This window comes from Manis javanica, chromosome 8 (genome assembly GCF_040802235.1).
Source record: "Manis javanica isolate MJ-LG chromosome 8, MJ_LKY, whole genome shotgun sequence".
Taxonomy (NCBI): domain Eukaryota; kingdom Metazoa; phylum Chordata; class Mammalia; order Pholidota; family Manidae; genus Manis; species Manis javanica.
Genome location: NC_133163.1, coordinates 21,837,851 through 21,861,070, shown reverse-complemented (window position 1 = coordinate 21,861,070; position 23,220 = coordinate 21,837,851). Strand labels below are relative to the sequence as shown.

Genomic DNA, 23,220 nt, shown 5'->3' with positions numbered 1-23,220 from the left:
AGGTCTATTTGGCTGATAGTGTTGTTCAAAATCTTCTCTATCTTTATTGATTTTCTGCCTACTGTTTTACTGATTACTGAGACAGGAATGCTGAAACCTCCAACTAAAACTATGAATTTGCCTATTTTTTTCCCAATACTTCTATCACTTTTTGCTTCATATATTTTAGTGCTCTGTTAATAGGTACTTACAATTTAGGACTGTTATCCCTTCCCATTAAAATTGTTGACTTATTCAACCATTCATGTTTCTTTTTTTCATACATAGAATATGAGGAGGCTTATCTCTGATATATCTTTATGTTCCAACATTTTATAAGTCTTCAAATTGTCAGAATCCCCCATATTATTTGAAATATAACTAATGAAATGAACCTTTGAACAAATGTTTCACAAACCCTTTGAACAATCAACATAATATGAACAAGCACCTTCATGTCCTCCAATTATATATTGATAATTAATTTGTAGAATTTCTATATAAATAAATTTTACAAGGTGACCATAAAATGAATGTTTCTTTCTAATTCCTATCTTTCAATGAAATACTAAAAAGGAAATATTGGTTATAAAGGAAGATTCTTTGCAATTTTAGTAATCCTAGCTTTTGCTTTTCACCAATTCTTATGTCCGAAGCACAAGGACCTTTTTTTATTGCTGTCTTAAGTCTCAACAAGCTAGTTAGCCAGAATTTCCTGCAAAAATTCCACTGGGTGAAGAGACTCACATTTTCTAATATTTTCCCTGGGTTTCTTCCATTTCTTTTTCATAACCCACATTGTAACTGGTTTCTTAAAAGCTGTTCCAACCTGAGTAAATCTCTTTGCTAAACTGATCTCTAATGATTAATATTTAATGATGCCCACCAAGTATTTTTCTCTTAGGAATATAAGTTCAAAGTTTAGAAGACACATGATACATTTAATTTTTTTTATAATTTAATTTATCCAACCCTTCCCCTGGAGAGAAGGAAAAAAACACTTATGTGTTTCTGAATCTGTGGCAGGAATGTTTTTCTGAATTTGTCTCCAGCCTAACAATGCACTATCCCTCAATTTCTTAACCCACTTTTAATTTGCAATCCTCTATTAGTGCTCAAAAATATTCAAGCTGTATTTGTAAACTGTATTCCTATATGAAAGTTTAATCTAGGCAGATAGTTTACAAGTAAAGACACCTGCACACACCTCAGTGTGCATGGCTGCTATTTTTAGCCTTTCACCTCTAAGAGGGTGAGGCCTTCATTGTCTCTACCCATCCCAACATTCCACAATTTAGCACAATCCATTTGCATTAAGAAACCCAAAAATGGTCATATGTGATCATTTCTTGACCAAACTGAAGAAATGAAAGCTTGCTAATGGGTGAAATTTGGGAAATAGGGGACTGCCGCTCTCACATTTTCAGTTTCTTCATGTAAAAAAATGAGGGCACTGGACAAGATCATGTCTAAGTTCCTCCTAAAACTACTATTTTATGATTGTAATCTAACCGAACAGAACTACTAAACAACCAATAATTCTAACTCTGCAAACTATCTTACCACAGGAAATCCAATTTTACACAACAATACTATAAACCCCAAGCCACACTCAACCACAGATGAACAAACGAAAATACTGTGCTAGATCAGGCCAGCTGATATATTTACCTTTACCCAATTGATACTTTACTGTATGAAATTTAATATTCCTAGCTACTCACTAATGAAAAAGATTGTGCTCAGTTTTTTTCTTGCTTACTTCAGTCTTGGCTCCGCATGACTTTTATTTATTTTCAGAAACCAAATCTACTCATAGTGGGTAAAAATTTGCCACAAACAAGGATACTCAAAAGAATGTGCCACTGACTTAAAAAAAGACAGAGAGGCAAAGCTCTTCCAACCGTGGCTTCCCATTGGAATCAGTGCTTATTCTCTTAGAGTGACTATTTTAAAGGAAATGATTGTTTGGGTGAATATGTTATGATGGGTTTAATAAATTCGAGTAAGACATTCAATTGGCATTCCTTATGTTTTTACTATCTAGAATTTTGAATTTGAGTGATTAAACTTGTATCCTTACAGTGAGTTTCCTTTCCGAATGCTCTTGTTGAGGAAGTTACTGGAAAGCGTGAAAGCAATGGCTTGTTAAGGGAACTGGGTTTGGTAGAGTGGGGCTTAAGCAGGTTAAAAATTAATGTGCTCATCTAAGTACCCATATTGATTCCTAAAAAGGACCTTTGACCCACTGCTCTTTTTAGATTTTATAACAAAGAAAAATGCCAACTCATTTGGCAATCTTTTGTTTAATTTTTAAAGAGCTAGATGAAATCAGCTAAGTAAGTATTATGGCTGGCAAGTTAGTCTTGATCACTACAAAAGAATAAAAATCTCTTCAGATTTCAGCATGATTTGATTGCCTACAAGATCTCAGATGTGCCATCTAAGCATGACTGGAAAAATAGCATTTACATTTTTGTTGGAATTCCAGAAGGACTGAAGGGAAAAAAAAATATGTAATCACCAATTTAATGTTTATTGTACAGTCATACTGTAATCTGGAGTTCAAAGATGTGGCAGACAGTGTCTTCCCTCAGAAGTCATACGATCTCATAGAACAGCATTTCCCCCATTTCAGTATTCACCTATAGTTACATTTACTATTTCCTCTGAGGTTAACTTAAAGATTAGCCTTGTACCCTCAACCGTTCTGTAGGAGAGAAGCTTAAAGGGTGGTAAATTGGTTGGGGTTAGGAGCAACATGGAACTACATTTGCATAGCAGTTTACATGTAATTTCTTATCAAAAGCATAGGACGTAGGTGGTTATAAATGAGATAACAGGTATTATAGAGTTAAAGCTCCCTCAAATTCCCCCACGGCTGCTGCTACTGTTCTCAAGCAATATTTGGAAAATTGAAAAATACACTAGTGATACATTTTAACAGTTATTAAATGAAAATCACCTAAGATCTTAAATTGCACCAGGAGTTATACATAGCATGTTTTAGAAGCTACTCTTTGTAGATCTAAGATATGTACAGAAATAGCTGACCTAAGAAGTGCTAACAGCCATTAATTGCTATGAGCAAAGTGTAAAACAGCCAGAGAGATTCAAGGAGGGAGAAACAGCTTCCAGGAGCAAAGCACATACTCACAGTGTGCACATGCTTACATTGAACAAATATGATGCAGGGCTTCGGCAAACTCCTCCTTCATAAACTGCACACTTCGTCACCTAGCTCATCTTATCCAGTAAAACATCTGCTTCTTTAAAAAGAAGTTGCATACTAACTCTTCAACTAGAAATTGGAAGTCATTATTCTTCCAGGAGGAGGAAGGGTGGGAACAAAACATGCCTCATGTAATTTTACTAAAAAGCCCACTGCTAATGCAACTTAGATATTTAGTCTGTGTAGAGAGCAAAAAGGGCAGGTAACAAAGGGGGATCTCTTGGACAAAAGCGTGCTCCTCCATGAATTCAGATTAGCAATGTTGTGTTACTGGCTGGCTTTTGAACATTCTGTTCTCTTTCAAACAGCTGGGACAGCAAGGAAGACTGTATGTCCTACAGAAACCCAATTAGGCTTGATGAAAAGAGACCATGAAATACTTTTGTTGTCTACACAGAGACAGAGAAAATGTGTCAGTTCAGTTTTGAACAGAATTCTAAAATAAACTTTTAGATTAGGCTTTGTCCAGTTAACTTGGTCCGCTTGGTACAATATTACATTATGCTCTCAGCATATTGTGGATGTTGGTCCTGCTGAAAAATCTCAAGAGGTTTCTAGAAATCTGGTCATTTTTTTGTCCTGGCTATTGCCACAGAAGTAAGCAGCAGGAGATGGCTCTAGCCTGATTGAAAGGGAACCTGAATGGCACGCTTCCTGCTAAGCCTTCCCGCCAGCACTGGTGTGGTTATGCTGGATGCCCCACTGCCTCCCTCCGTCATCAGGAACATGAGGAGCCAGTTGCCAACATGATTCTGCGGTTCCAACAGTGACTTGTCTGTCAACAGGAAGGCAGTCAGGGTTTTCTACACCTGCAAAGCTAAGATCCAAACAGATGTGGCTAAAACACTCCCCTGTACCTTGTCATCACAAATCTCTTTTCAAAAGACTTGGAGCATCTTTCTCTCATCTGAACTCCCTCTGTAGGTTATTGAGGTCTTCATTGTAGTACTTAACCCCTTTCTCCTTTGCACTATTAGCTGTTTGTGTGAAGGCTCTGAATTCTGAAGGGTTGATAATGATGCTTCTTAATATGCCATTCTCTAGCCTCTACTGAAGTGCCTGTATACAGAAGGAACTCAATAAATGTTTGTTGAATGTTATACTTTAAAAACACAACAACAAACATGAATATCCTACAATTAGAATGGTTGTGCCTCAAAGGCAGGGATCTTTGTTTATTTTGTTCACTAATGTGAGTCTGAACTGTCTAATACATTCCTGGCATATAGCTGACACTCAATGAATATTTGCTGAATGAATGGATAAGGATTATGACTTTCCAAAGAGTAGTATTTATTTGGTTGGCAAATAAAGACAAGGAAGTATTTCCTGTATGTGCAAAGGAAGAAAGACCAGATTGGTGATTTCTCTCCTCTCTAGACCTGGGGTTGGTAAACTTTTTCTATAGAGGGCTAGAAAGTAAATATGCTGGGCTTCTTGAGCCATACAGTTTTTATTGCATCTAATCAACACTGCTTTTGAGTGTGAAAACAGCCAGAGACAATATGTGCGTAAATGAGTGTGGCTGCATTCCAATAAAACTTTATTTATGAAAGCAGTCAGCAGGCAAAATTTGGCCTATGGGCAGTAGTTCACTGACTCTTGCTCTAAAACAACTGTGCAAGAATTATTTATGAGGATTTAAGAGCAATAGATAACTTCCCTCTGTGAAGATCATGCCTTCTCCATCTTTATATGTCTTGGATCCCAACCTCTAACAGGTAGCAATGCTTTGCAGTATAAATACATAGTATATGTTTGTTGAATTGAGGTAAATCCCACAGCAATTGATTTCCTAGAACCACAGTTTTCAGTAGAACCAATGAATTCATATTGCTGCAATGTGTTTTTTCTTTGAATTCTGTCCTAGCAAAATATGAGAAGTTAATAGTTGCTGTAACAATGTTTTATGAAACTGGGGCATCCTCTCTGTACCAATGCCTTTTATTTGAAGCATTTTCTTTAGAAAGTCAATAATTAACTAGAGGAAGCTTGTCTGATTATCCATGAGGCCAAGAAATGATTAACAGCTTTCTCACTGCTCATCTGAGCTCATTTCATCTGAAACTGCCTCCTCTCTCAGTCCTTTTAAATAGTCTTCATAAAAAGCACATAAGCCAATATCATTGGTATCTACAACTGACAAAAATGTGCTCCCGAATTTTATTCTCCAATGGTTACAAAAAAATGTGATGAAATTGAGTTTTGTGTTATATTATTGCATTATTTCAGGCCAGACATGTTACATATGGTGATAGTCTACATATCCATCTCTGAAATGGATCAATGCTTTAAAATGTTTAAGTAGTATCAATGTGGAACAATGTCATCATAAAATGTGCTTCGTCGCCCTCTCCTATACTGGCACTATCTTCAAACTTATTTCTCATATCTCTAAGCATTGGCCTCACTTACAAGCCAGCCCCAATTTCCTCTTTAGCTACAAATGCGATTTGAAAGAGAACTCCAATGAGATTACTTGCCAAACATGTTAAATATTCATAGCTTTGCCATATGCTGTTATGGAAGCTGCACTGATTTAGAGCAATTTGGGTGCTACTGGATAACACTGATTCACCTGATACCAAATCTAACTGTATTGGGAAATACCATTTTAAAGGTTTCATTTGAATCTAGACCTCTGTTGAACTAAGAGGCATGTATTATGTTTATGTATTTTTGGAGACAACTGACTTTTATATATTAAAAATATAGTCCTACATTTGGTGATTTCTAGAAAAATTAATGTATATGAGATCATACTGTAATAGCCTAGTAGTCAAGGATATAGGTTACTGTAGCCAGGCAGATTTAGATTTTAATCCTGATTCAACCATTTAATTGTTCTATAACCATTAGGGGCCAGCCTGACAGGATTGCAGGGAGGATTAAAAGAGATAATGCACATAAAGCATGTGACACCTAGAAAAAGAGCAATTTCACATGGCTGGCTCAGTAATAAGTAGTTATTATTATTATTAGCTATCATCATCAAGCCTTGTATTTTTGTTTAAGGTTAGCACAACCCCTGTAAATGGAGGAGAAGTGCTTGAGTATATGGGACCTGATGGGAATGTTGGAAGGTGAGTCAATAAACTTAAACTTTGCTATGTGAAACAATGAGGTCTCCACTATAGTCTATACTACTAATCCATAAAACACAAAGGTAAAGGTACAAAGTCACAGGACAGCTTCTTCACAATAAGGGTATCAATAATGTGGCATAATCGTGCTAAGCTTCTGTTTGGATGAGGGAAGTGGAGTGCTCATTTTAAGCATGCTAACGGAGGACTTAAGGAAATGAGCACTGTTTTTATATCCACTGAGGTTTGTATCCAATTATATTCAGAGGAGAGAAAAAGCTTCTTAGACATAATTATATTTTGCTGTAATAAACAAATATATACAGTGCAATGAATATTCATACATATTGAAGTCTGTAAGAATACAAAAAGCCAGAAGTGACCTTAACAGTTTTTTCTTTCCTTAACTGACTTGGAGTGTATATTTGAATATAGCTGGATTCTCTCTAGGTTAGTGTTCGCAATGAGGGCCAATTTTGCCCGCCAGGGGACGTTAGGCAGTGTGTGGAAGCATTTTAAGATGCCACAACTCAGAATGGAGGATGCTACGGGCAGCTAGTGAGAGGCCTCTAGGGGTGCTGCTGAACAGCCTGTAAAGCACAGCGCAGCCTCTATGGTAAAAGTGATCTGACCCAAATGTTAATAACGTCAAGTTGAGAAGCCCTGCTCTGTAACTGTTTAGGGTCAGGTGAGTTTAAAATCACTGACACCCCAAGTGGTCCTTAGGGAGACTCTAGGGAATGGTAGGTTTTTGGTCACTGTGGTCAAATCTTTGCAGTCTCTTGGGTTGGTTCCGCACTAATGAAGTAGTAGTATAGAGTACACAGCCTCAGGGAAAGAGTTACTGCAAGTATCAAAACTATAGTTTATAAACTACTATCTATGGGGGACTTGAGCACTGACAATAGTTGGGCTTAGGTGGAGAGTCAGCAACCATACACAGTCTTTGACCAACCAGGACACCAGGGATTTGCTGGCACAGGTTTCTAAATCAACATCAGTTCCCATAGAGAAACAACATATTAAGCAACAATGACATAAATGTAAAGACTAGTTCTCAGGTAAAAGACATAAGCACAATGTTTGGATTTTTCTCCTTAACTCCCACATAACTGAAAATCTCTTTCATACATCAAAGAGTATCTTTTCTTTTACAAGTATCCTTATATGAACCCTGCAGTCGCTGCTTAAAGGGCTGTAGCCATAAACACAGAGAAGGTTCAAAGACTGAAAGTGTACATAAAGGACATTACCTTGAAGTTTGTGATTCTGTGCTTGGTGTCATCCTGGTGCTGCTGGAGAGGCTCTCTGCGGGCTCTGAATTTAGGGTATCTCCCATCAGTTCTCTCGGATGAACCGCAGGAACCCTAAAAAAACAACAAAATGTCTAAACTGGTAGATAAAAGAAAAAATCAGTACTTGAAATTAGAATAAGAAACCATTTATATGTAGATAATAATTATAGGCATTTAGAGAGATACAGGGACTCATAGGACCCTCAGGAGGAAGAAATGCTTGCTTTGATGCTGCCGTAAAAATGAAACAGCATCTTACATTGCTTAGTTGCATTCTTTCACAACTAGTTCCCTTAAGTTGAAGGGAAAAAGGTTCAAGTAACTGTGTTTCCAACGATGGACCTTAATGACACCTTGACACTTTTGGAGGTTGGGTATTGTCTCCTGGAGCAGTGCTGGGCATCAAAATATTCTCTTTGTTCAAAAAAACAAGTTACCTTTAAAACAAGAGACTTTTTTCTTCACTAGTTCTTAAACAACATCTACCTTGTAACTATCACATAGAATTTTAAGCTTAAGGATACCTGATCTGCCCTCAAAAGTGGAAGAAGATTCAGGTAATAGAGAAATTAAGAAAGCAAAAATCTCAGGGTCTTCATCCCTCCCTCCCTTCCCTCCTTCTCTCCTTCCTTCCTCCCTCCCTTCCTTTCTTTCTACTTTTCCTTCATTTTTGGGGTGAAACAATGGAATACAGCAAATAGTCACTATAGCCAGTTATTTAGACATTTCTATTATGAATTAGGGAGAAATTATAATAAAATGAGGGCAACTAATTTTTGCATATAAGAAAAATTATCTCTGGGATTTAGTTCCCCACATACTCCCTAGGAGTTTATTGACAAATTCTTACATAGTGAATAAGTTCTTGCATGGTGAACAGTGCAAGGGCAGTCATCACAGAAACTTTCGGTTCTGATCACGCATTATGAACTATAAACAATCAGGTCAAATATGAATATTCGTTTGATTTTTATACTTGATTTATATGTGGATCCCACATTTCTCCCTTTATTATTATTATTATTATTTTTAATAAAATGCTTAAGTGGTAGGTAGATGCAAGATAAAGGTAGAAAAACATAGTTTAGTGCTGTAAGAGAGCAAATGTAGATGATCAGGTGTGTGCCTGTAGACTATGTGTTAATCCAAGCTAGACAAGGGCAATAATACATCCATGGATGCAGAAGATTTCTCTCAAAACAGGAGGGGTGAGGTTCTAAGTCTCACCTCTGTTGATCCCCAATTTCCCATTTGATGGCCCCCCTGCGACTGTGCCTGTCTTAGGTTGTTCCTCCCTTGAGGAATCTTACCCGTCTCTGGCTAACCAGTCATCTTCCGGGGCCATACAGGGAGATGTAAAGTTGGTAAGTGAGAGAGAAGCCATATTGTTTGAAAAGGTTAGCTTTTTACTTCTTTGCAGATTTATGCCCTGTGGCTTCTATGCCCAGCACCCAAACTTCTTATTTTTATAAAAAACCTACAGCCCAGGGAAATTTAGAATGATTTGCCCAAGGCTAGGCATTTTTTTGGTGAACTGAGCTTAGAACCCAATGCTATTCCCTTTCCATCAAACTAAATATACAATGTTTAAATGTGGGACTGTAGAAGAGGACCACTTCTTTCTAAATAAAATTTAAAACAATATAAAGAGAGAGACTATGTCATATTTAAAGAAGAATAAAGACTAAATAGGATGAGGTTTGTTCACACTTTGATAATAGAGTCCTACACTCTATTATCAAAGTGAATATGATAGTATTATGAGAGACTATGGTATCATATTACATGAAGTGTTTACTACAGCGTACATTTTCACATATCTGCTAGTAATGCCGGTATGAGTAGTAACCACAGAGATAACACTGTTTAAGCCCTCGTTATATGGAAATATCCTCTGAGATATTAAGTGATTTTCTTGGGTGCATGAGCTTGGACCAGACCTTAGGCCTCTGTGCTTTGTTCAGAGCGTACTGATTCTTAGAAAGTTTTAAGGGTTTGAAAATATGACTCTATCTAATAATCCAATGGCTTTATGTATCTTATTTAAGCCTATGTTTAGTTGTTTTCATTAAACTGATTAAATGAGCTCTTTTAATCATGTAGGTGGCTTTGGCTACATATAGAGTGGGTTTCAAGCCAGAGGCAGTAGAGCAAAGATGGGCTTTGTTAAGACACAGAATCAGATCCCAGTTCCAACTAATACTCCAAGCTTCAGTTTCCTCAGATGTAAAATAGGAGAAAATAATGCCCATCTATAGGGTATCTCTGAGGATTTGAAACAATGTCATATGAAGTACTTGCTAGTGCCTGATATTGTAGTTCATAACACTTGCTGATGAACTCCTTTACATTTTAAAGCTAAAGTCTTCAATTTTAATGACTAACATTAGAAGGTACAATTCTAAACTCTGAAAAATATTCTAAAAGTTTTGTTATATAGGCACTCTTTTGTCAGTGTGTGTATGTGTGTATATATATATATATATGTTAGACTTGTATATAATCGCAATGAAAAATAATTTTAAAAATCTGGTAATAGTAGAGAATGGAACTTTAAAGTTGTACTTACGAATATTCTTTTCAGTCTAGACTACTGGGAAAAAAGTGAAAGTCTTTTTATTTTTATGCTGGTATAAGACAGGCATCTGTTTGAGTGACAAATGCCACCTGTTTCCAATACTTTCTCTTGTCTGCCCTTTATTCACTTACATGACTTCTGTTAGCTACAGAGAGCAAGGTGGAAAGGATATAGGTGTTAACTTATTGTCTGCTATCCATACTGGGTAATATAAGGGTGAGAAAAAAACACACCCTCTTGGACACTGGTTTCATGATTCTTTGACAGGGATTTAAACTTTAAATATATAATCAAATCATGAAAAAGAATGGAAACTTTAGTAAAATACACTAGAAACACTTGGTTTTGTTGAATTTGTGATAGCCTGGATTTTACGGGCATGTCAGCTTAACCAGTAATAAAAAAATGTTTTGTTACTGAGCTACCATAATATGCTTTATTAAAGGTAGTTTTAAGATAATGCAGACCGTGAGAGCCGCTTTGTATCAGCGCCTCCAGTAAGTCAATGTGGCATGAATAGCCTACATTTCTATTCACTATATACTCAAGTGATAAGTTAGATTTAAAAGAACATAAAATAACAGGTTATATTTTAAAGCCAGTGTGAAATAAGAGGTTAAATAGTTTTCAAAGAAAACTTTGTCATTGTTAACTTCAGCCAAACAGGGTCAAGAAATTATAAATTGCTAAAATTGCCCATTACATATGCAACCCTAGGGAATATGCAAAAATGTTCCCTGGCCTGGACCTTGTCGGGTAGGACTGGGTGGCAGGGTTATTTGCTTTGCATCTCTCCTCTAGAGGAACTTACAAAACATTACAGTAGGTAAATCCACACATGTAATTAATTAGCTTGATAATGAAATGCTTTGCGGTTAGAGTTCAATCAATAAATGGCATGAGATATAAAATATAAAACTTTATGTGGATTTGAATTCATACATCACAGTTTAGGGATAGCCTTTGTTATCTCTAAAACAGTACTCTGGAAATTTGTAATTAAAAAAAAGAAGATAATTCTTAAATTAAATTAAATCGGTGGTCCAAAAAGTTATCTGTTGTCAATGTAATTCTGAGTCTGTCTTCTGTCTTTTAAATCTGAGTTGTTGTTTTTTTTTCTAAATTATAGTTAAAGCTTTAGGCAGCCAAATGAGTATCTACTGGGGTAAAAATCTCTATTTCCCTATATTGTGCTAATAGGTAAGTTCCATCATTTTTAATCATGACTTTACAAATGTCAAGAAACTCTGATAAAATGGGGTGTTAGAAGTCCCCAGTGTTCTTTAGTCTTTCCTTGCTCCCTACAATTTTCTCTGCCTATCAGGAAGATGTCAAGTGTGCTTGCTGAGAAAAGAATACTGAAAGAGACAAACCAACTCTTTCTTACTTTGAAGTCCTTGAAATCTTCTAGTAGGCTCAGTTTCTCAGGCACAGACTCCAGATGGTCCAAGGCCACTTGGGTACTCTGAAAAAAACAAACATAAGGAAACCAAACATTATAAAAAATTCATAATTACAACACTCTCAGAATCCAATTACTAAAAATCAGTTGTCCACTGGTATAAGTAGTTCAAGGTGTAGATTTAGAAAGTCAAGTAAGAACAGATATAATAGTCTTTCTAAGATAAATATATCTTTTTAAAGCAGAAGAATGATTTCCTTTCATAAAGCATATGAGATGCATTTGCAAGACTGACTCAGACATAAAACTCTTCTGGATAATTGCTTTCAACTGATATGCCACAAAACTTTCTTTAGAGCATTTCATATTAAATATTAATTTAGAAACCTGCTTCAGTGAACATCAGAAATAAACCACAAGGTAATACTGAGAAATAGATGAATTTGCAGTTACTTATCTATGGAGCATATTAAAGATCCTCACATGTTGCCATTATAAAGAAGAAAAGAATTCTCAATAATTATTTTAGTTTAAAAGGAGAAGAGGAGCAGTTCTCAAAAGTCTTGGGAGAAATACCTGAAATTAAATATTTGTGACAGGGACACAAGATCCTCTTGATTATAAATCCATAACTTAGATGGTCTTTGATTAGCTGGTCACTGATTTATACCCACCAATATAAATATTAAGAGGGATGACCTGAAAATTATTTCAAAGCCAATGTGAACTAAGAAATTAAATGGTAGAATAACCTTGACACCGGACACTTTATCATATGCATTTCTGTATTCTTAGTCCTGCCCTCAGGGCCAGCACATATTAGGTAGGCATTAGCTTTGATATTTAGCTATCATAAATATATAATAGACATATAGATATTAGCTTTGAAATTTAAAATGGATTGCTATTATCAGTGAAATAAACAACAAACGCTATGGCTGGTACACGAGGAGTAAGTGAAGTGTCTTGCAAGAAGCGGGACATAAGTTTGCACAGAGTTGTTGAGAAGTTAGTCACCACCCAATATTCCATGTGCTCCCAAACATCTCCTATGTGAATGGTTCCAAACAACACACCATAAATGAGAGCGACATGTGTCACTTCTGGGATGAGACAGTTAAGAGCGTGTGTGCTCTCTTTTCCATCACAGCCCCGGCCATGGGGGTCTTGAAGGCCCCGTGCTCCAGACGGCAGAGCTGCAAGACAGAGGAGAGCCGGAGACCACACTGGACTTCACGTGAAGGAGACATCAAACCTAGGGTGTCAAACCATGCATTTCAGGGCTTCTTAGGTACCAGTGCATAGCAGGGTGTTAATTATTACAAATCATACCTCAGAATTACAATTACATTGTAGCCTAATCTGATGGTCAACTGGTTTTCTTGTTTGTTTTTGACAGGGAGAGGCTCCAAATTATGAGCATGTGAGGGTTTTTTTCTGTAGGGGAGCCCAGTTTTTCTGGAACTAGACAGGGTTCTCATCATTTGGCGCACCCACTTTCACTTCATCTTCCCATTTGAAATCCCCTATCTCACCCCAGTGCTGCTGTCTGCCGACGTCTCCAGTCCAGAGCTTCTCCAGAGCATACACTTACGTCTGCACAGGCTTTGTGTTGAGGCAGGGATGGGGAGAGTGAGGGCCTAACTCCTCCTTGCAGGCCCCTTTCAACACACGCATTTCCGTCCTCTCCGTCTGCAGCGATCGGTACCTCCAGTTCAAATGCCTTGCTGAGATTCGGCAGGGTGAATAATACCTGCTTCCCATCACCAGCCCCTTGACAGGCACTTTGATCTTACTTTCTCCGTTTTGAGTCATTTTACCACTTTTCTTTTAGTGTTCTCCGACTTGGAGTTATAGATGTCTTCTAGTTGTCAATGTATAAATCAGTGAGTGATTCTATTTCCTGATATTCTTATTTTTCTGATGTGACTTCTGAAAAGAGCAGACTCACCTTTATTTCACCATACTGAGACTGACAGTCATATGTGCTGTTTCTTTGAGTTCTTAAAATCTTCATTTGCAAGTTCATTGAAAGGATTTAGTACTTTGTCCCTTCCGCTTAATTCATGTAATTGTTAGTCTTTCTGCCACATGTGCTCACATAAATTCCCAAGCATTTTAAATGGCTTCATTTAATTTTTTCCATGTAGGTTTAGGAGAGTGAGTAGTTTTAGCCACCATATATGCTGTATTTAGTTAAATAATGCAACTATAGATTTCCTCAAGAATTATATTGAACAATAAAATACAAATCAGTGCCACAGTGATTTTAAAGCAAAATTTTATGCATTGAATAAACTCTTCTTCATAAACAATGACTCATAACTACAGAGAGTTTTAAAACTTTATTTCCCTTTTATCCCATAATTTTTCTCATTCACAAGTGACCCTCTGAATCTGGGTTAAGTATGTTAAACTTATTTTGTCTTGAAATAAGCAAATGATTTCTTTTCCTACTATAAAATCCAGCATGTTATGCAAATGATTTTTGTTTAAAATTTTCAATCAGCCAGGTGACTGTATGAAAGTTTTCTCTTGCATATTTTTACATACTAGTTTGACTACTGATTATGTTTTTTGGATGCATATTCAAATGGCAACATTTTTTTTTGGAGTGAACCTTAAAATACTCCTCGGCTCCTTCTTTCTTAAGTGTATAGCTATTTTTCTACTTCCCTCCCCCATCCCTCATGTCTCCATTAACATCTTTTTACTCTTTCAACATCTATTTTAGTTGTGGCTTATTTTATATTTCATTTATGTGTTGTTTCTAAATATCTTCCTCATATAAGAAATACTTTCTGGTACACATGACTCTCTCTTCATCCATAAGTCAATCAGTTATCATCCAATGTATATCTAGATATAGAAAAATCCACAAGACATAGGTGGCACACTTCCTGTTCTTCAGGAGCTCCCGACTTACTGGGCTGAGCCACATGCATATACAAAAGACCTAAGAATTATAAAGAAAAAACTTAACTGCATTATTTTAAGGGAATTACAGGTACAGATGCTGAGATTTCTAGGGCATCTGCAACGATAATATATGATGTTGAAGACAATGAGTCCAGGCCTGCAGGCATCTCAGGTCTCATAATTTCACGGTCAAGTGATGTTTAGGGGAATATATTTTCCGACTGTCCTCTCTCCCTCTCTGTATGCATGTGAGTGTGCTTAAAGCCACTGCTCTGACATACAGACTTAAGAGTATTCATATTCACATTCAAACTTTTTTTTATATGTGAGATTGGTTGGGGTTCTATGATTAAAATCTTGTCACATTATATGTCATTTCAAGTTCACTTTTCCCCAAAAGCTAACAGTGCTAAAGAAACAAGAACCATTAGCAGATGAATAGTCTAAGTAAGAGACTTGTTAGATTTTAGAGATCTATGAGGACCTACAGAATGTTAGTTTCTGGGCAAATACCTTGTGCAGAGTCAGAGAAACATTTTTCAAGCTGGATAATTATTTCTGCCTTACATAGGCTAATGTTTTAAGTGTACAGATGAGTTAGAATTAAAGGAACAGTTTCTCATGTTTATTCAATAATTGCACTGGCAAATGACGGGTGCTCAACTTGTCTTTAAGTTTCTTAAACCAATTTTCTAGAATAGAACTGTATCAGACACTCACAAAGTGATGGAAAGGCTGTTTCTCTTTTGAAAATGTTACCAGGTAGTAAGTTACATACAGGCATTAAGGAGCTGGACCACCACTGGGCTTGGAGCTGTGGCAAAGCAAACAATGAATTATTCCTAATCCTGTTTCATAGCACTATGGATGACTGAGCCATAGAAACGTAATTCAGTTTTGATTACACAATTTGATCCTCACACCACACCATGTGATGTAGATACTGTTGTTATCCTCAGTACAAAGATGAGGCATCTGAGAACCAAAGTGTAAACTGTAAAACTGGAATGTGAATCCAAGCCACCTGAATGCAGAAATGGCAGTGTTCTAATACAGAGGTCCATGGTTAAGTGACCAGCTAAAGAGGACAGCAACCAGAAGCTGTAACAGTGAGTGCTTTATATAAATTCTTAATCCCTTTCTAGCTATCAACTCTTGGCCTCTAGAATTTTGGAGATATGTCTCTGATGAGCTTATTTCTAGAAGAGAAGTTAGAAGATGAATCCAGGTAGAACTTCATTTTGCTAGTGTTAAAGAGGCCGTGCTTAAGACCACACCTATCCAAACACAAAAAGGGTTGGGATATTCTTTCTGTTGACTAGTGGAACTTAAATATAAGATTGAGTTTTATGATACTAACACCCCCTTTTCTCTTTTTGTAATACTTAGCAAAAGCATAACACACTATCTGACCATCAGAGATGTTTCAGTAAATGTTGGCTGAATAAAGACAAAGGCAGAGTTACCATGTTCTAACCAACTCACTGAACTTGGCTTCTTTATTAAAAACTTAGAAGCAAAAGTTTGCTGTGTCATTTATTTTTTCTAGACTAAGATCAAGTGGTAGAAACAACAGTGAAATTCAGAAATCCTATCCACTAGGCTCTGTGGTTTCTGTACCCATGGGTGTGTTTAGTATCTGTTGAAACAGGCCAAGAGTAAGTTGGCAATTTTACTTTTCCAAAATCTTCAACACACACACCAAACTTCTATGGAGTTGGGCAGTTTGCACATGTCTACACTATGTTTTTCCTCAGTTGTTCCTTTGTTGCAAGGAAACTGAATAATATAGTATGACAACATAAGTAGCAGCAATTAGGAATTAGAAAGGGCTTCAGCAATTAGGAATTAGAAAGGGCTTCATTGCAATTCTTAGATTCCTGTCTCCTGTAGAGAAAGCTAAAGACACAGATTTCACCATGGGTGTATTTTGGTGAATATACTTCTCTGTGTTTACTCTCTCACTAACATAGAACAACTAATCTTTTCTTATAGTGCTATTGAAATCATATGTTTTGAGGTTTAGACAATAAATAAACAGAGATGCTATATTTTCATTTTAAAAATAAGTGTGTGCATTTTTGGCACTACACAGATGTTAAACAAACAAGGCTGTGAAGCAGTTTATTTGGGTTCAAAAATGCAATTCTATTTTATTTGGAAAGAGATCCATTGCAAAACTTTCTTGACAAATGGTTAAAAGGTAGTAAAAGGACCTGAGTAAACAAGTGTCAAGGAAAGGCAGGGTGAAATCATCAAAAGGATAGACTCTCTGCCTTTTTTACTTGTGGTGACTCTGTCCAGCATTGGTGTATCGGCTTCACAGGGCTCTTTTCATCCAAACTGTGTAAGACACTCACTGGAACCAAACAGAACCGTAGCAGAGAATAGGCCAGCAAAGTTACTTTGTTCATGAACAACCTTCAGAGAACCCCAGTGCTCAAAGTTGTGGGGTTTTCTTGGAATATCAGAAGAGTCTTCTAGGGAACTTTGAGAGGTCTAAAAATCAGACACCTATCTAGAAGCGTTTACGTGTATCTTAGGATAAGAGGGTACATAAGCCTTGTTAAACACAAACACCAGTGTGGCAATATGATATCAGTGACTATATTTGAGCTAAAATGCAGAAGAACTTTGGTCAACAACAAATTCTATTTGTTGTCATGTAACACCATTCTAGTTAAAAGTGATAGAAGATCTTTAAAAAGCACAAATTTATAAAATTTGAGAAAAGGGAACATATCTTCAATTGGAAAACATGAATAAAGAAGGCTTTTTAGGTACTTTCCAACTCTCATTCACAATAATTTTTTCAAGTGAAGTACTATATGAAACCTACAGAATCTGCCATTCCAGATTATTGTTTTGTTATTTTTAGACGTAACAAAATTATAAATTCTGGTCAACCCATGATCTTATTATTAGCTTAATTTGGGGATTCTTTTCAATAATACCAAGAATGAGCTGAAGGAGAAAGGAACAAACAAATATCTCTATTCCCCTTGAGATTCTTGAGACATCCTCTCTACATATTTTTCTTGCCATTCCCTGATATAAAGAAAAACAACACATAAAGACAAGTGAGGACTAGTTTGATGTTCTTTGCATGCTGAACAATGAAGCAGGCCCTTACAACTGGTCTACAAGGAGAAGGATCTTGATATCCACAATCCAATATCTGTGAAATCACTTTATTTATTAAAATTGAAAGGAAAATGTACTCGCAAAGGAAAGAAATTTAAGAACATTTGCTCAAAAGATGGGACCACATGTTAATATTGGGCAAGCAGTATAAGCAAGGGCTTCCTGCAAGAGACTGAGTTTAGACATTTCTGTTAAAGTAGCAGGTGAAACAACTATGTGTCTGGATATACTGGTCCCAGACTCAGGTTTCAAGCTGTTTGGTGAAGAACAGGGAGGCGGAAGGTGCGCTGAACTGGAAATCAGTGTAGCTGATTTGTGGATACACCAAGTTCTGGTAATGCTACTTACTTGTATGGTGTGGCTTGGGGAATTATCTATCACTTTTCGCTGCCCTTCTAAGCTTCACTTATTAGTAAGACGACGATAAATAATGAGGGCCATTATTACCCACCACCCCCAAGGTAGCTGTGATTACAAGTGAGAGAATGAATGTGAAAGTGCAGTGTAAATTGTCAAGGACTTTCCAAATAGCAGGTGTCTAAAAAAGCCCTGATCTGGGGAGGAACTGTCAACTGCGGTAACGCTCAAATCCACATGAGGACGTCAGTGACAATCTAAAATTACAGCTAATCAAAATTAGTCAACAGAGTGCAAAGCAGAAACAAGGCAAACTTAATCAAAACTGTAGCCAGTATTTAGAAATGCATTTACTGTTCTACAGACATCATCCAAAAGATAAAAGTTAGAAGTGTAACGGCACATAAATTATTTCTGTACATACTGTGCCCTCAGTGGAGAATGTTCCCTCCTGTCTCCTTATCTGGTTAAAACATTTCCCCCCAATGTTATGAGCATTTTCAAGTATGTATGACATCTGGAAGAAATTCAGGGATCACCTGGATACTCACCACCTCAATTCTACTATTAGCATTTTGTTATATTTATCACATACGAATCCATCTATCTATAATGTATAAATGGCATGTAAATCACTTTTGTATATACTGTGCCCTCGGTGGAGACTGTTTCTTCCTGCCTCTTTATCTGGTTAAAACTTTTCCCCCCAACATTATAAGCTGTTTCAAGCATAAAGGAAATCTGAAAGAAATTCACAGATATCACCCATGTACCCACCACCTAGATTCTACTATTAACATCTGTTATATTTGCTTTATAACATATTAATCCATAATTAATCCATATATCCATCCCCATGTCTATCCATTAATCCAACTTATTTTTTGGATTACAAAGTAAATTGCATACATTAGTACAATTTCCTCTAAAGACTTCAGCATGCATAGCATTAACTCCACTTGATTATTTGCTTATTTTTTAAATGTAAAATTGACATCTAATGAGGGGGTTATAGTAGCAGTTTTACTTATTTATTTGTTTTATTACTATCACATTTTATTGAAGTATAGTTGGCATACAGTTATTATATCGGTTTCAAGCATACAACAGTGATTTGACAGTTAACTACATTATTAAATGCTCACCTCATCTGGTGTACTTACTGTAATATAGAAAAATGTTACAGAATTACTGACTATATTCTCTATGCTGTACTTTCATCCCTGTAACTAATTCACACTATGATTGAGACTTTGTGCCTTTTTTATCCCCTTCACCTATTTCACTCACACACCTTTTCCCCTTCCCTGTTGAAATGTACAGATCTTTAGTAAACTGGCTAATTTTTATTATCTTTCAACACTTCCCTCAGGGGAGGTATCTCTGTCTTCACTGATTCTGTAAAACAAGGTCAAACAAGCTTTCTTGCATCATAAGTCTTTCCTTTGTGACATTTATCAGAATACTGTTATATTTATTTGTGATTATTTGATTAATGTTTGTCTTGACAGTGGACTATAAATATGAGCAAGGAGAATGTCCATTTGTGTTCACCACCGTAACCCTAGCACTCCACCCACTGCCTTCCTAGAAGAGGTATAATAACTGCTTCTTGAATGAATGAATGAATCTTACCTTTTCTTTCATTTATTTAACTTGCAAATATTTACAAAATGCCTACTCTATATCGGACATTGTTCTAGCAGTAAGCTGAGAAAGAGAACGACAGGATGAGGCTAAAGATGCCAGGAGAAAGAAGGTCTTCTGAGGGTTTTGAGCAAGGAGTGACAGGCTCTCATTTACACCAAAAAGGAACCCTTTGATCGCGTTTGCACATTGCGAGCCCCTCGGCCCCAAACAAGAGGACTCAGTGGAGTTTGGGAGTTCTGAGAGAACGCGATATAGGCGTCTTCCTCCTGGGTTGGGGACCTGCTGAGCAGCAGGAACACTTAGACCCACCTCAGTGGTGCCATTTCAGCGGAGCTCCATGAGAAATTTACTGGGAGAATGTACTGAATCCCCGAAGGCTAATGTTGCTATACCAGAAGCACTTGATTTATCTCCAATACTCTTACAACTCCAAAACATGCATTCTGACTGTAAACATCTGAAAATGTCTTCAATGTCCACAAAATGGTTTCTCTAATAATGTTAATTATTTAGATAAATTAGATAATATTTTCATTTGTGGTAGCCTTCTATTTGAGGACAGGTGGCAAGACATAGTGGAAAAGATCACTGAATAGAAATCAAGAGATAAAAAGTTATATCTTGGCTTTGCCATAACCAACTGTATGGAACTGGGAAAATCATTTAACCCATAGGCCTCATTTTCCAAATTAGAAAAGTAGGACCTAAATATCTCTAAGAGGCCTTCTGGCTCTCGCTTTAGTTCACTGTAGCTTTAAGAGTAGGTTGGGATCTGATTTTTAATCATAAAAGATTGGAAAGAGTGTGAAAAATGGCTTTATAAAGAGCAAGTAAAATAAACAGAATACTACATATGGGATTGCAGGGGTTAGTATTTACTCAGGAACACCTGTGAGGTAGAAAAACCTTGGTTCTCTATGGCAGAAAGCAAAGCTAACACTTACATAAGAAAAACAAGAAGAAAGACATTTTTGTCTTCTGGGCGTGTGTCCCATCAAATTACCAACTTCAAATATTTGTTGTCTTGTATTTTTAGAACAGATACTTCCAAAAGCAGGCAAAGAATTGCTTTTCATTTTTTTCACTTTATTACTCTCCTTAAAAAAAAAAGATTTTACTGCTTTCCCCTCATGTAAATACTGCTAGCTTCTGGTTCCATTACCATAATAAACATTATTATGCCCTTTTACTTCTCTCCTCATTGTTTCTGTGCCATCATGACTTTGCACATGAAGGCCCATCTGTCTGGAATGTTCTCTGCATACTGCCTAAATTAGCTCACTGATTCTTCTGCAAGACTTGGCTTGGTCACTACCTTCTCTAACATAGCTGCTGAAAGCATGGGCTGTTAGAATCAACTGCCCGAGTTAAAATCCTGAGTTAGTCACCAATTAGCCAGTTTAGGAACTCCCTTGGGAAGTTCCTGGGACTCAATTTCCGTATCTATAAATAGGAATGATAATGATGTCCATAGTGTAGAATTACTGTAAGGATCAAATATATGATCACATGTACAGTACTCAGAACAGATGTGTCACTAGTAAGCACTCAATAAGCACCAGCTATTGTCGCAGTTATACTAGTTATTATTCTGAATGGCTCCCTTAACAGCTGGGTTAGGTGCCCAATCCTCAGTACTTCCTATGCACACATGCCTCCTATCACATGTCTAATCATTTCCTGTGTGTTCACTTGAGTACTTGGTATCATACACAATGGATTTTAGTTTTATGGGGAAAAAAAGAACAAACCTTCTCAACACAAAGATTTATCTTTATTGAAAGACACATTTAGAACTTAAAAAATGTTGTGTGAAGTAAACACGAATTATTTTTTAAAGGTAAAATTTAAAAATTGACTGTTTTTGAGGGAAGAAGAATATTTCTAAGTAGATTCAAAATTAAAGAAAGTAAGAAACAGAACTGGAAGGAAAATGAGGGACAGTAAAGTTGAGTAACATGGTCCAGACAGAGTGAGAGGAAGATGAAAATAAAATCTTTTTGTGGACCTATCAAGACAAGCAGGAAATGTGTGGTGTGAAGAACAACCTGCTTTCTGTGGATGGGCTGACAAGGGCTTAGCCATGCTAGGTCTGATGCCAACACCCATCTCAGAGCAGATACTGAGAAATGCTAATTATTTCCCTGAATACTGCAAAGCCCTCACCCCAAGGCCTCAAGTCACTCTCAAGTAGGCAATCACATTTGTTTCTTTTGTATTTAACATGGATCAGAGGGTCTTGATAAGGAACACTGATAAGAAACTATAATTGTTTTGGCTGAGGTAGAGTCCAGGCTAATTTACTTAAAAGCACCTCAATGAGGTGAACATAATTAATCTTCTCTGTTCTCAAAATAAAGGGTTATTTTATTTTTAAGAGATGTCTTGTGTTCTCAGAGAATGGCAAAACAAATTAATCATTTTCCATTACTCCACACACAGCACTTGGATTTTGAAAGAGCGTGTGAACAGTTAATCCCCCTATATGGACGAGTTTCTGGTGACAGGCAGATCAGATCTAAATAGAAATCAGGCAAGGTGTTTTATTTTTATCATGTGGCTTTGAGACTTAATTCAAAAATAACTGAGATCAACTCTGCCTATACTTTTAGAGACTGCTTTCATAATGAATCCCTTTTTGAACACTTAGAAACACTCTTGGATCTGGTAGAAGGCATTCTCCTGGCTGACTGCTGCCAAAGCAGACAGAAGCAGAAACTATCTAGAATATCTTAGAACCATTGAAAATTCAACTGAACTCTTTCTTAAAGAATCTCAACTGCCAGGCCATACTTAGTTCTAAGTACCAATAATTTGAAGGTATAGCAATACATTTTGGCAGATAGCTCACCTAAACAACTAATGTTAAAGGTGAACTCTAAGTATGTCGGAGATCTTCTGTTAAGGTATGTCCTGAATGGCTGAACAGAAGGGCAAGAGGGGAGAGGAGTGTATGTGAGCCAAAGTATGTATTTTAAAGTAAAGTCATCTAGTTTCTTAATTTTCAGCCATTGGCTGAGAAAGATAGACTATGAACACCAGTGGGCACACAGCTGACAATATTAGTTAGTGAGCAAATTCATCTGGCATTTGCCACAACTAATTGTTTTCCTGAAATTTCAAGTGTTAGAAAGTTCTTCTCTTCTTTGTTTCCAAATGAAAGCCATACATTCATTCAGCTGTACAGCAATGAAGCTCTGTGGCCTGGTGGTTAGTACGACAAGGAGTTGGTCTTGCCAAAACAATTTGAAGTTTGAACTTAGGTTCCTTCCCCACTTAATTTTAACCCACTCAACTAAAATGAACAAGTTCTGCAGTCTTTAGTAGACACATTAAAAGCAAAAACAAAGAAATAGAAGTAGCCAAAACCACATGATTTTGGACATTAAACGTATATTATGAAAACTCTAGAAAATGTGTAATACTCTGGCAATTAGGATTTTACAATGCTCACTATTCAGAAACTGATCGAAAATCATTCTTTCCTTTATCCAACAAGTATTTACTAAACATCTACTATGTCTAAATTGAACTATAACATTACTTCATCAAACTTCATTTGCTGAAGATGACCAGATTTA

At 36.6% G+C, this 23,220-nt stretch overlaps 1 protein-coding gene and 1 long non-coding RNA gene across 7 annotated transcripts in view; one reads left to right on the top strand and one right to left on the bottom strand.

Annotated features, from left to right (window-relative positions):
* CEP128 (centrosomal protein 128) overlaps positions 1 to 23,220 on the bottom strand; it is a 397,887-nt gene that overhangs the window by 11,626 nt on the left and 363,041 nt on the right. For all 6 annotated transcript variants that reach the window (XM_073242024.1, XM_073242028.1, XM_073242029.1 and 3 more), the window contains 2 exons: positions 11,555 to 11,632; positions 7,548 to 7,661 (listed from right to left, as the gene is read on the bottom strand). In XM_073242024.1, the coding sequence (XP_073098125.1) occupies positions 7,548 to 7,661; positions 11,555 to 11,632 (192 nt within the window). The remainder of the gene's footprint in view (positions 1 to 7,547; positions 7,662 to 11,554; positions 11,633 to 23,220) is intronic.
* Positions 1 to 23,220, top strand: part of LOC140850718 (uncharacterized) — an 80,048-nt gene that overhangs the window by 36,862 nt on the left and 19,966 nt on the right. The window lies entirely within an intron of this gene.